The following is a 12,998-nucleotide window of genomic DNA, read 5'->3' as shown; positions in this document are numbered from 1 at the left end:
GTCCTGCTGTGGCAGGGGATTGGACTCGATGATCTCTGGAGGTCCCTTCCAACCCCTGACACCCTGTAATCTTGTGATGCATGATCACATATTTCACTTTTTCCTGAATCCACATTTCTGCCTCAGTTGTGATATTTTGCTTTTTGTCCAACTTTCTGTTTTGATGCAGTGTACACCTATGTCCAGAGCCGGTTTTATCGCTCTCCTGAAGTGATCCTTGGTCATCCTTATGCTATGGCTGTCGATATGTGGAGCTTAGGCTGCATCATAGCTGAGCTCTACACAGGCTACCCACTGTTTCCAGGTGAAAATGAAGTCGATCAGCTTGCCTGCATCATGGAGGTAATTTTTGGGCTTGTCTTTGAATTGCATGCTTCTTTGGCAAACTGCACTGCCAGCAACAAAGGGAAACCTCAAGAGATAATGAGCTATAACTGGCTAAGCACTCACCTTTCAGAAGGAGGTTATTACAGGCAAAGGGCTCTGTGTGACAATAACTTCTAACACAAACTTCCTATCTGTTTCATGTGCCAAATGCTGCTTTGTACAATCACTGCCGTGCTTCTGAAGGAAACATCTTTTAATTGGGTCAGAACTTGTAAGGAGAAGTTGAAAAACCATATCTAAAGGAGAAGAGAAACAACCCAAATTAGAATCATAAAATCAATCAGGTTGGAAGAGACTTCCATGATCATCCAGTCCAAACAGGCCAGTTAAAACAAATCAAGCATGTCAGTAGGATTGGACTTCCTTAGTCCATGGTCCTGCTGAGAGACAGATTTCTGCTAATGTTTGAGCAGTCACCTCTGGTTTTGTCTAGCAAATCTTGAAAGCCTCAAAGGCTTGACTAGAATCTCACTGGGTGACCTGTTCAAATGCTACTCTACTTTCCTCCTGACAAAGGTTTCCTAATAGTCACTCTGTGCTTCTCAAGCCACAGTTTGTGTGTGTTTCCTCTTCTTAAACTGTCTGCACTTAGGTTTGGGTCTATCACCATTGTGCATGTTTTTCAAAGAGGTGTAGGAGTGCACTGTGACATCTCCTACCTCAGATCACCTGCTCAGTGAAACGTTAGAATAGGTGACCCCTGAAAACAAGTTACTTAGATACTCCCTACTGATCACTAAGCTGCAATCTGATGTTGAACTCAGCTCCAAGTTCTGATCCTAAGAGTCAGTTTGTGCAAGATCTTTCAAAGGAAGCATCTCTCCATATGGCCTACTACAACAGTGTAAAGGGTTAACCCTCCTGGGGGAGTGGTCTTGACCCTGACCCCAGGTCCTCCTGACCCTTCCCCAGAGATGGGTCTGAACACTATCAGGTGTGGCAGTTAGCCCACACCCACTTCTTGTCTAGCCCCCTATAAAAACAGAGGAACCTCCTATTTCTCTCTCTCTTGCCTTGTCTCCCTGCTTGCCAGCTCACCATCCTGTTTCCTGCTACTCTTTGTTTTATCTCGTGGCCATTAATCCACGAGGCAGACAAAACCATTGCCATCAAATCTGGTCATATATATATATATATATATATAAATAATAATTTTTCTCCTTCCCTATGCCTTTTTGTAACTTCCCTACCTCTAATACCTTTTATTTATTGTTAAAATGTTCTTCTTTTAACTTCTAAATTGAAGTGAGACTTTATTTTGGGTGTGTTTTACCTTTTCCTCTCAACAACTATGTCTCTTTCTTTGAAAAAAAGAGAAAGGGAAAGAGGGAAAGGCATCCTATAAGTTGTTATTGGTTCTATTGACTATATTATAGTCTCTGGGAAATTTAAACTAGAACCAAGACAAACAGCTATTTCTAATAGAGATTTGTTTTCTTAGAGCCTTCTGTGGTAGTGAAGATCCTAGTGTCGTCCTTTTTAAGATCACATTTTTTGCATGCAAACAGTTCTAAGGAGTCCATTTAATTGCTTTTTACAGTAAGTGGCACAAGAGGAAAGGATTTGTAGACATTCCAGGGCTCAGTGTTAGGGCCACTTCTGTTTAACATCTTTATTGATGATCTTGATGGAGACATAGAGTATGTCATCAGTAAGTTCACAGAAGATACCAAGTTAGGTGCCAGTATTGATCTGCATGAGGGTAGGGAGGCTCTACAGAGGGACTTGGATAGAGTGAATGGATAGTCCTCTATTAATGTCATGAGCTTCAGTAAGGCCAAACACCAGGGCCTGCACTTAGGCCACAACTATTCCAAGCAATGCTACAGGCTTGGGGCAGTGTGGCTGGAAAGCTGCCTGGCAGAAAGGGACCTGGAGGTTCTAATCAACAAACAACACAATATGAGCCAGCAGTGTGCCCAGGTGGCAAGGAAAGCCAATGGCATCCTGGCTTGGATTAGAAATGCTGTGTACAGCAGGAGCAGGGAGGTGACTGTCCCCTTGGACTCAGCTCTGGTGAAACCACACCTCAAGTGTTGTGTTCAGTTTGGGGCACCTCAATACAAGAGGGATGTGGAGGTGCTGGAGTGAGTGCAGAGCAGGGCTGTGAAGCTGGGGAAGGGCCTGGAGAATAAATTTTATGAGGAGCAACTGAGGGAGCTGGAGATGGTTAGTTTGAAAAAGATGAGGCTGAGAGAGACCTCATTGCTGTCTACAGCTACCTGAAAGGACCCTGTGGAGAGGTTTGTGCTGGCCTCTTCTTACAGGTAATTAGTGCTAGAACAAGAGGGAGTGACCTCAAGCTGTGACTGGGTAGGCTTAGACTGACATTAGGAAACATTTTTTCATGGAAAGATTGATCAGGCACTGGAATGAGCTGTCCAGTGAGGTGGTTGAGTCCCCAACCCTAGCTGTGTTTAAAAGTCATTTGTATGTGGTGCCTGGGGATTTAGTTTGGGGTGTAGCCTGTAGAATAGGGATATCATTTTGACTTGGTGATCATGAGGGGCATTTCCAACGGGAATGTTTTTACTATTCTGTGAATTGTGACATGCAGCTTCTTTTCAAATGGAGGGTAAGGCACCACATGACTTCTGGTATGTTTATGACATGAGGAATAACTCCATAAATTCATTTTCTCTGTTGAAGGTATTGGGCCTTCCACCAGATGATTTTATCCAGGCTTCGACAAGGAAGAGAACATTCTTTGGTAACTGCTCCTGGGGTTTTTTGTCCTTCCTGGATTCCTCCTTGCTAGCTAATCACTAGTACCAATAAAGAGTAGACTTTAGCTACTTCTTAGTTGACAAAGCTATGGGAGAAGAAAAAGAGTAACATGAGTCTCACGAATGAACCTAGTGCTGTGCTTTTCATGTCTCATGGCCCTCTCATTGCTGAGGTTAATGGAACATCCATTACCCTGTTACTCCTTAAAAAGATTATTGCTAGGATGGACACAATGGGCTTTGGGAACCAATTTACTTTAAGTTCACTCTTATGTGTATAATTTGGTGCTCTAAATGACACAAAACAACCCAAAAAGTCTAGGAATTTACCAGTATTGTTTTCCATAATGTTGGTAGACTACCAATCCAACAGGGCAGGGATATGGGTACTATTCTTGCCACTCCTAAGTATTTGATGAGGAATTTCAGTGTAATTTTTGAACATGTCTTTGTTTGTTTGTTTGTTTGTTTGTTTATAAGATTCCAAAGGTTTTCCTAAATCAGTAACTAACAGCAAGGGGAAAAAGAGATGTCCAGACTCCAAGGATCTAAGCACAGTGCTGAAAACCCATGATGCTGGCTTCTTGGACTTTCTGAAAGGCTGTCTCATGTGAGTTCACAGTGTTGACTCCTATGCAGCAGGCTTTCATTCTCTTCTACATTTAAAAGCTTTGTATCTGTTCAGGATTTGGGGTGGGATGTTTTGCAGATTTGGTGAGAGTGTCTTGTTTGGGATTTTTTTCCACATGGCAGCATTTGGATGATACTATTATTATTGTTGTTGTTATTACTACTACTACTGCTTTTGTTGTTGTCATTATTATTGTTGTTATTCACAGCTTACTGCAGGGATAAATGATTGAAGAGAAAGACTATATGGGATTAGTTCAATGTACAAAACAAATCCAATACCATCATGAGTAAAAACTGATCTTCTGATTTTGGAGACTAAACTCCAAAAGCAGTGACTTTTTTAATCTGTGGAGATCCTTCTGTTTTGCCAGATAAAGGTTCACTCAGATAACACAGACAATAATCTTGCAAGACAGTGCATATCCTGAGTTCAAAGTCTGGTTTTGTATTTAAATCTAGCTGCTGTTCCAGTAGGGCCTTCTGGTTTCCTCCAGTGGGAGATATATTTGGAACTGAGTTAGTCGACTTGAATGTCTTGACTTGTTCCAGACTTTGAAAATGGCAATCAGGTGGTATGTTGTGGTAGATGTATGAAAACAGTTCTGCTTCTTGGAATCTCTGCTCACAAAGATCTTGCTCTTTGCGCATGCATGTTCCATCTTTTTAGTTCCAATACACTGTACTCCTCCCTCTTAGCAGAGAATAAAAAAGCAAAGTACATTCAGCCATGTCTGTGTTCCAGGCCCCTCACCAGCTTTGTTGCCCTTCTCTGGACACACTCCAGTATCTCAACATCTCTCTTGAATTGAGGAGACCAGAATTGGACACAGTACTCAAGATGTGGCCTAACCAGTGCTGAGTACAGAGTCAGAATAATCTCCCTTGTCCTACTGGCCACACTGTTCCTGATGCAGGCCAGGATGCCATTGGCTCTCTTGGCCACCTGGGCACACTGCTGGCTCATCTTCAGCTACTATCTACCAGTACCCCCTGGTCCCATTCTGCCTGGCTGCTCTCCAGCCACTCTGTCCTCACCCTTTAACACTGCTTGGGGTTGTTGTGGTCCAAGTGTAGAACCCTGTACTCAGTAGCTGAGAACCTTTGTCCTCTCTGAGACACACAAGTGGTTTTGACCAGAACATTTAGTACTTGTAAGTATGTGAGTATGACAACTGAGTGAATGAAACCTGAGGGGATAAAATCAATGTAGAGTGTAGTGTGCTAAAAGCCTTAAGTTTTTAAAAATCACCTTTCAATTCTATAATAAGATCTCATATGGAGTTTGTTGTTCTAAGTCTCTACAGTAGTTTGAAGTGCAGTTGAATTAGAGAAGACATCTTTTAATGAAGTGCCTTGTGTCTCATTTATGTTCCTGTTCTTGAGGCTTGCATTGACAGTAAGTGAAAAACATGAAAACTATATTTAGTAGGGACCCTACCCTAATAACACTATTGAGTGCATAGTAAAAATGTTTTCATGATGAAGAGATTGATCAGCAAAGCACAGAGTGATGAAGTAAAAACCCCAAAAGGCAGGTTTTAAAGGGTAGAGGTCACATAAGATTGTTCTTGTTCTCAGATAAAATTCTTTTGTCTCACGAAATACCCTCATGACCTGATTTTCAGAAGACAATGCTGAATCTTTTGGCTTGAGTTAATTTTCAGTTAGAAATATTTGCATAACTGTTTGTGGATTTAAGGTGGGAACCTGCCCTACGCATGACTCCTGATGAAGCAATGAAGCATGAATGGATCCAGGAACCAAAAATATACAGAGCAAACCAGAAAACACAGGCTTCAAGGAGGCTCAGTGATGGATCTTTCACTGCACCGGAGGATAAACAAGAAGAGAATATTTGTGAGTATGTGCTACCTTAAGAACTAATTCATTTACTCATGGTGAAGAGGTTGGAATAGATGATCTCTAAGGTCCATTCCAACCTAAGCCATTCTGTAACTCTATGATTTTTATCAGATTCAGTATTTCTTGATATTTAAGATCATCTGTATTGAAGTGAGGTGATAGTGTTACCAAAAACAGTAAGTAAGCTTCTTAGTATCAATGTAGCATTAACGAGGGCAAGTATAGAGTCTTGCACCTGGGAAAGAACCCCAGAGATCGGCATAGGTTGGGAACTGACCTGTTGGAAATAAGTGAAGGGGAAATGACCTGGGGATCATAGTGGATGGTTGACCATGAACCAGCAAAGTGCTCTTGTGGCCAGGAGAGCCAATGTCATTCTGGGGTGTATGAGAAGGGCTGTGGTTAGTAGGTCCAGAAAGGTTCTTCTGTCCCTCTACTCTGCCCTGGTGAGGCTGCTTCTGGAGTACTGTGTCCAGTTCTGGGCCCCCTAGTTCAAGAAGGACATAGAACTGCTTGAGAGAGTCCAGCACAGAGCCACAAGGATGATTAATGGAACGAAATGTCTCTCTTAGGAAGAGAGTGTGAGGGAGTTAGGGCTTCTTAGCTTGGAGAGGGGGTGACTAAAGGGTGACCTCATTCATATTTATAAAGATGTAAAGGTCGAGTGCCAGGAGGATGGAGACAGGTTCTGCTCGGTGATGCTCAATGGCAGGACAAGGGGCTATGAGTGGAAATTGAGACGTAGGAAGTTCCATGTAAACACAAGGAGGATTTTTTTTACTGTGAGGGTGGCAGAACACTGGAAGAGTCTGCCCAGGGGCTCGTGGAGTCTCCCTCTCTGGAGATATTCAAGATCTGCCTGGATGCATTCCTGTGTGATCTGGTATAGGTGATCCTGCTCCAGCAGGGGTTGGACTGAATGATCTTTCGTGGTCCTTTCCAGCCCCTGACATTGTGCGATTCTGTGACTAAGAAGCAGGCATTCTTTATTGCAGTGCCAGATGTGCAAGGGATAGCTCTACTTAGCCTGCATAACAAACTTGATTTAAACTTCTAATTATACAGATCAAAAAGTTGCATATTCATTAGGTATCCCAGAATGTGGAAATATTGTCCAAGCATCATTTGGCATAAACCCCCTCCTCCTTGTGCATGATCTTTTCATCTTCAGGTTGTGGTGGTCTCAGGTGGTCACGACCATCAGTGTTCCAGATAACCATAAATTGGGCTGTTCCTTCTCCTCCTCATAGGGAACTGTTTTGGCTCTTTTATAAGATTGGTTGTATAACACCATTCTTTGTTTCGTAATTAACTCTGTCTCCTTGGTTACATGTCCTTGACTGCAGTTTAAATCAGACAGGGTTGTTTTAGCATAAACAAGAGATGAGTTTTAGGTTTGGCATCGACAGTACAGTGTGCAGATAATGGCCAATGGAATATGGTGGGGAGAGTTATTATTTCTCAGTCTTGCAGGCATGCATTCCTGAAGGTTTACAGCAGCTGCCACCAAGAAAACTGGCAGTATAGCTCATAGAATCAACCAGGTTGGAAGAGACCTCCAAGATCACCCAGTCCAACCTAGCACCCAGCCCTATCCAGTCAACTAGACCATGGCAGCAAGTGCCTCATCCAGGCTTTTCTTGAACACCTCCAGGAACAGCGACTCCACCACCTCCCTGGGCAGCCCATTCCAGTGCCAGTCACTCTCTCTGTGAAGAACTTCCTCCTAACATCCAGCCTATACTTCCCCCGGCACAACTTGAGACTGTGTCCCCTTGTTCTAATGCTGGTTGTATGGGAGTAGAGACCAACCCCCACATGGCTACAACCCCTACTAACACCAAAATAGTTATGGTATCTGACACCACAGCATAGTGCACTTTCAGAGCAAAAGGATTCATCAGTGGTATTTATAAGACCCCAGATGACTGATTTCTCTCATGGTTTTGTGCTGATTTTGTGTTTACCTGATGCTCAGAGTCTGCAGTCTTAGCTTGTAATCTTATTTATTATTACAGAAAAGACCTGGAAAGATATGGATGACAACATGCAAAGTGTACTGGCTGAAAGTTTGCCCCCGCCTCTGCCCTTCACAGGGAATGATGTGCAGAACACAAGGCAACGTGCCATTGCAGAGAAACGTTTGGAAATCCAGGTGGAAAATCCTATTAAAAACCATCCAGCAGAAGGCAGTGGTGAAATGACTCTTCCCAAAAATCCTCTTCCCCCCCCCCCCTAGTTAAGTAATACACAGCACAGGCAACGATTGATTCAGTTGCATACCTGATAGGTTTTGTAGGCATCATTGGTACTCAGGAATCTAAGCTGTATCTGTCTGTAATGGGCTGTGCACATTGTAAGTATCATTAATGTTCGTTTTACCCTGAAATAGTCCAGACAACCAAAACACCATTTGCAAACCATTCATTTTTCCTCACCTACATCCATGTGATCACAGATCCTTCATGACCAGCAGCAATAAAATGGAGACTTGTAAAGGTGGAGAGTGTCTTGTCCTTCATGTTGTGTATTAGAGTTCTGAATTCTGAGTTTTCCTGAATCTGGAAAAATAAATGCTTTGACTGGAGAATCTAAATCTTCACTTATAACAGCATCAATCAGGAATAATTCATGGACAGGACTACTAGGTCTACTTCTCTATTAAAAAAATAAAGAGAAATCAAATCCAAGATCTTCACTTTCCCCCTTCTTTCTTTCTCTTTCTTATACAGTGAAGCACTAGATGGAGCAGATTTTAAAGTGTTATGTTCTTTAGCAGCATCAAAGATGAGTGACATTCTGGACCCACATCTCCACTCAGTATTCCTACCAATGAGATGTTTAACCTGCAGAAGAGGAGGCTCAGGGCTGACCTCATTGCTGTTTACAACTCCCTGAAGGGAGGCTGTACCCAGGTGGGGTTGGTCTCTTCTGCCAGGCAACCAGCAATAGAACATGGGGACACAGTCTCAAGTTGTGCTGGGGGAAGTGATTTGACATTGGAATGGGCTGCTCAGGGAGGTGGTGGAGGCACCGTCCCTGGAGGTGTTCAAGCAAAGGCTGGCTGAGGCACTTAGTGCCATGGTCTGGTTGACTGGTTAGGGCTGGGTGCTAGGTTGGGCTGGATGATCTTGGAGGTCTCTTCCAACCTGGTTGATTCTATGATTCTATGAAAGCAAACTGCTTTGATTTAGGAAAGTTCTCTTCCACATGAAGTTTAATCTCTCTAACCACTCCCCCCTGCCCCAGATTTCTATTACCCTTATAACTGATATCTTTGATTAGTTTATAGACATTTAGCTCTCCAGACAGCTGTCTTTTTGTTGCATTTGTAAAGCACACCCCTTGTTACCACTCTTACACTTTACTGTGGTTTCTAGATAATACTGAGATTTAAATGGAAATACTGAGGAAATTACCCTACAAAATGCATCTGCTATTGTAGCAGTGACACTGCAGCAGTCCCAAGGTGTTTCTGGGTCTTGAGTCACCATAACAGCCAACTCCCACGGGCTCTTTGTGCAAAGGGAAAACCCAAAGGATATGAACATGATCCTCACAGTTCTAATGTAACCATGAGTAAACAAACCACCTAACAGGATACAGAGGTAACTGCATAACAAAAGACCTGTAGTAGGTGTCACCTCCTACTGAAGAGAAAGTTAATGGTGGCAGCCATCTCAGAGGAGTTCTGCACAATATGGTGTCAGCATTCTCTTTGTTCCATCCAAAGCCTGGGACTTACGAGGAAACAGATGGAAGATGAGCAACTTAAGAAGGGCAAATCCTGCCTGACAAATCTGATGGTCTTCTATGAAAAGGTCACACCATTAACAGATAAGGGACAAGCCACTGTTATTGTCTACCTGGACCTGGACAAAGTCTTTGACATTGTCTCGCATGACATCCTGGTCTCCAAGCTGGTAAACCATGAGTTACACAGATGGGAAACTGTGCATAAAGAACTGACTTGACAGCTGTACCCAAAGAGTGGCTGTCAGTGGGTCCATGTCCAAGTGGAGGCCAGTGACAAGTGGAGTCACTTAAGGATCAGTACTGGGACTAGTCTTGTTCAACATCTTCATTGGCAACATGGACAGTGGCACTGAGTTAACATCAGCAAGTTTGCTGGTGACACCAAACTGTGTGGTGCATCAGACACACTGGAGAGAAGGGATCCATCCAGAAGAACCTTGACAGGCTGGAGCAGTGGACTGAACCCAAAATCGTGAGAGTCAACAAGACCAAGTGTAAGGTCTTGCACCAGGGTCGCTGGGTCAATCCAAAGCACTGATATATGCTGGGCAGTGACTGGCTTGAAAGTAGCCCTGGAGAGAGTGACTTGAGAGTCCTGGTGGACAAGAAGCTCAGCATGAGCCAGCAGTGTGCACTTGCAGCCCAGAGAGCCAACCAGATGCTGGGCTGCATCAAGAGAAGAGTGGCCAGCAGGGCAAGGGGGAGGTGATTCTCCCCATCTATTCCACTCTGCTGAGATTCCACCTGCAGTACTGCATCCAGTTTTGGAGCCCCTATTACAAGAAAGATATGAAGGTGCTGGAGTGTGTCCAGAGAAGGGCCACAAGGATGATCAGAGGGCTGGAGCACAGAGTGAGAGAGTTGGGGCTGTTCAGTCTGGAGAGGAGAAGGCTCTGAGAGACCTTATTGTGTCCTTCCAATATCTAAAGGGGGCCTACAGGAAAGCTGGGGAGGGACTTTTTAGACTGTCAGGTAGGGATAGGACTAGGGGGAATGGAGCAAAAGTAGAAGTGGGTAGATTCAGATTGGATATTAGGAAGAAGTTCTTCAGCATGAGGGTGGTGAGACACTGGAACAGGTTGCCCAGGGAAGTGGTGGAAACCCCATCTCTGGAGGTGTTTAAGGTCAGGCCGGACGTGGCTCTGAGCAACCTGATTTAGTGCGAGATGTCCCTGCCCATGGCAGAGGGGTTGGATCTAAATGATCCTTGATGACCTTTCCAGCCCTGACAATTCTGTGGTCCCATACTAACCCATTAATGGAACAGTGAATTGAGTATTTTGGCAGACAGGTATCATCCTGCTGTGTTGCAGACACTGCTGATGAGCAGTACATGAGGATTGTCCCCGTCTTTGGCTTCAGGAAGACTCCTGTGCAGCTGAATTCTCCTGGAGACTTTGAAGTGCTTCTAGTCATGACTAGAAGGGTGTAGTAGTTAAAACCAAGTTCTGATAAGTGCCACTTTTCAGTGATTGCACAGAACACACAGGGTGGGTGAGCATCTTGTAGCATGTGAGTGAAACTCTTACCCTATTGCACAGAGAAAGAGTCCCACTCCTGATGGGACACGAATTGAGGAGCCAGGCTTGCTGTTTTTTTTAGGCAATATTGGGATAGGGGTTTGCAGATAACTGGAAACCACTTTGGTTTCTTGGCAAGTAACACAGAGAATCATAGAATCATAGAATCAACCAGGTTGGAAGAGACCTCCAAGGTCATCCAGTCCAACCTAGCACCCAGCCCTACCCAATGAACTAGACCATGGCACTAAGTGCCTCATCCAGGCTTTTCTTGAACACCTCTAGAGGTAGAGGTTTCTGTTTAATTGCAAGGGCTCAATGTCTACCAAGAAAGAGCAAGAGAACTTATCCTGATACCACATCAGGTTCTTATACTCTTGGAACTATAATTAGTACTTTTTCGATCCAATTGCTGCTCATTCTGCCCCTGTTGTTCCACATTGACTTGACTGCTTAGGCTGCTCCAAGTTAAAGTGCCTCTCTTCTCACAGTTGTGTACTGTGTATTTGTTTGCTGTACCACAGAGGTGAAGTTTGGGATCACTTATACCCAGTCTTGACAGTATTGCATAATCTGAAGGAAGCTGTAAAACCCATCTGAAGCATGGGTTTGTGTGCTGGAGCTGCATTTTCTTCACAATTAATACATCTCACTAGCTTTTTATAGCAAGCAGCTTCATCTCACTTCTCATGGCATATGCTGATGGATTTTTCAAGGCATTTGATGTTGGGAGGAAAGTGACGAAGCCACCTGAGAATGAAATTGGCTTTGATTATCCTTCTATTCACAGAAGGCAGATGGATGGCATTTCACTGTAGCTAGCTGGCTGCCATGTATTTCCTGCCTTCCCTTCCTGGCTGACCTACTGTTCTTTTTTTAATTCCTTCAGTCTTCACAGTAATTTCCATCTTCAGAATCTTTCCTAATAAGGACTCTTTTAGATAACAGTTGGATTTTTATTCCACTCCTCCCCCCTCACCAGATGACATAAATAAATACAAATCACTTGGCAGAACGATCTACCCCTCAGATATCACCACTTCCTCTGCAGAAACAAGCAGCTCCAACAGATACAGGCAGCACCCTCATCTCTCTGCTGTGAGAGGGCAACCTTCAAAATGGTGAGAAGAATTCTTTGACTCCTGATCTGCTTGAGCCACCCACAGAGGTGCAGACTTACAGAAGATAGGAGAGTATCTGCTTGTACAGCACCAAGGCCTTCTCTGTTTCTCACTCTATCCATCTACTGAATAAATTGACCAACAGGTAGAGGGAGGACATAACCAAGCAGATGACCCAAACTAGCCAAAGAGATATTCTATGCCATGTAATATCGTGGTCAGGAACCGAGTGGGCACTGGTCTGCCTGTGGGAGGTGGTCAGTAACTGTCTAAGTGTCACTTCATTTTCCCTCTCTCATCTTCCACTTAATCATCACTTCTGTAATTAATATTTTGACCTGTAGGATTTCCTGCTTTTGCCTTTCTTTTCTTTTCCTGTGTCCCACTGTGATGATGGAAATAAATGTGTGGATGCTTAGTTGCCTGCTAGAATTAAATCATAGAATCATAGAATAAACCAAGGTGGAAGAGACCTCCAAGATCATCCAGTCCAACCTATTGCCCAGCCTTAGCCAATCAACCAGACCACGGCACTAAGTGCCTCATGCAGGCTTTTCTTTAACACCTCCAGGGACAGTGACTCCACCACCTTCCTGGGCAGCCCATTCCAATGCCAATCACTCTCTCTGCCAACAACTTCATCCTAACATCCAGCCTAGACCTAACCTGGCACCACTTGAGTCTGTGTCCCCTTGTTCTGTTGCTGTGAACTGAAAAAGCCATACATTAGTTTTAAAATTCCTGTGGGCCATACCAGGATCTCTGTTAGGAATAAAGCCATTTTCTTACTGAACAATCATCTGCCCAGTGGGGCAACAGAAGTGAAGTAAAGGAGCAAGGTAATACACCCAGGCCATGGCAGTTTTTAAAAGGAAACAGAAACAGGAGGACTCATTAATAAGCAGAATATATGTCAAAAATGAAGGGAAAAAAAAAAGGGGCAAACAAAACCCACTTGAAAAGTAGATATCAATGATGCTATTTTACTTTCT

The 12,998-nt window shown here is 43.7% G+C and overlaps 1 protein-coding gene across 3 annotated transcripts in view; it reads left to right on the top strand.

Moving 5' to 3' along the window:
• The window catches only part of DYRK4 (dual specificity tyrosine phosphorylation regulated kinase 4), a 28,081-nt gene extending 20,345 nt beyond the window's left edge, over positions 1-7,736 (top strand). For 2 of the 3 annotated variants that reach the window (XM_064142338.1, XM_064142340.1), the window contains 5 exons: positions 170-342; positions 3,037-3,097; positions 3,594-3,723; positions 5,446-5,607; positions 7,628-7,736. In XM_064142338.1, the coding sequence (XP_063998408.1) occupies positions 170-342; positions 3,037-3,097; positions 3,594-3,723; positions 5,446-5,607; positions 7,628-7,652 (551 nt within the window). In that variant the 3' untranslated portion in view covers positions 7,653-7,736. The remainder of the gene's footprint in view (positions 1-169; positions 343-3,036; positions 3,098-3,593; positions 3,724-5,445; positions 5,608-7,627) is intronic. The other variant, XM_064142339.1, reaches the window with a different exon arrangement.
• Positions 7,737-12,998: the final 5,262 nt, after the last annotated feature.

The sequence above is a fragment of the Pogoniulus pusillus genome, chromosome 4, assembly GCF_015220805.1.
Source record: "Pogoniulus pusillus isolate bPogPus1 chromosome 4, bPogPus1.pri, whole genome shotgun sequence".
Lineage (NCBI taxonomy): Eukaryota > Metazoa > Chordata > Aves > Piciformes > Lybiidae > Pogoniulus > Pogoniulus pusillus.
Note: the sequence above shows the minus strand (reverse complement) of the source record. Positions and strands in the feature narration are given on the sequence as shown.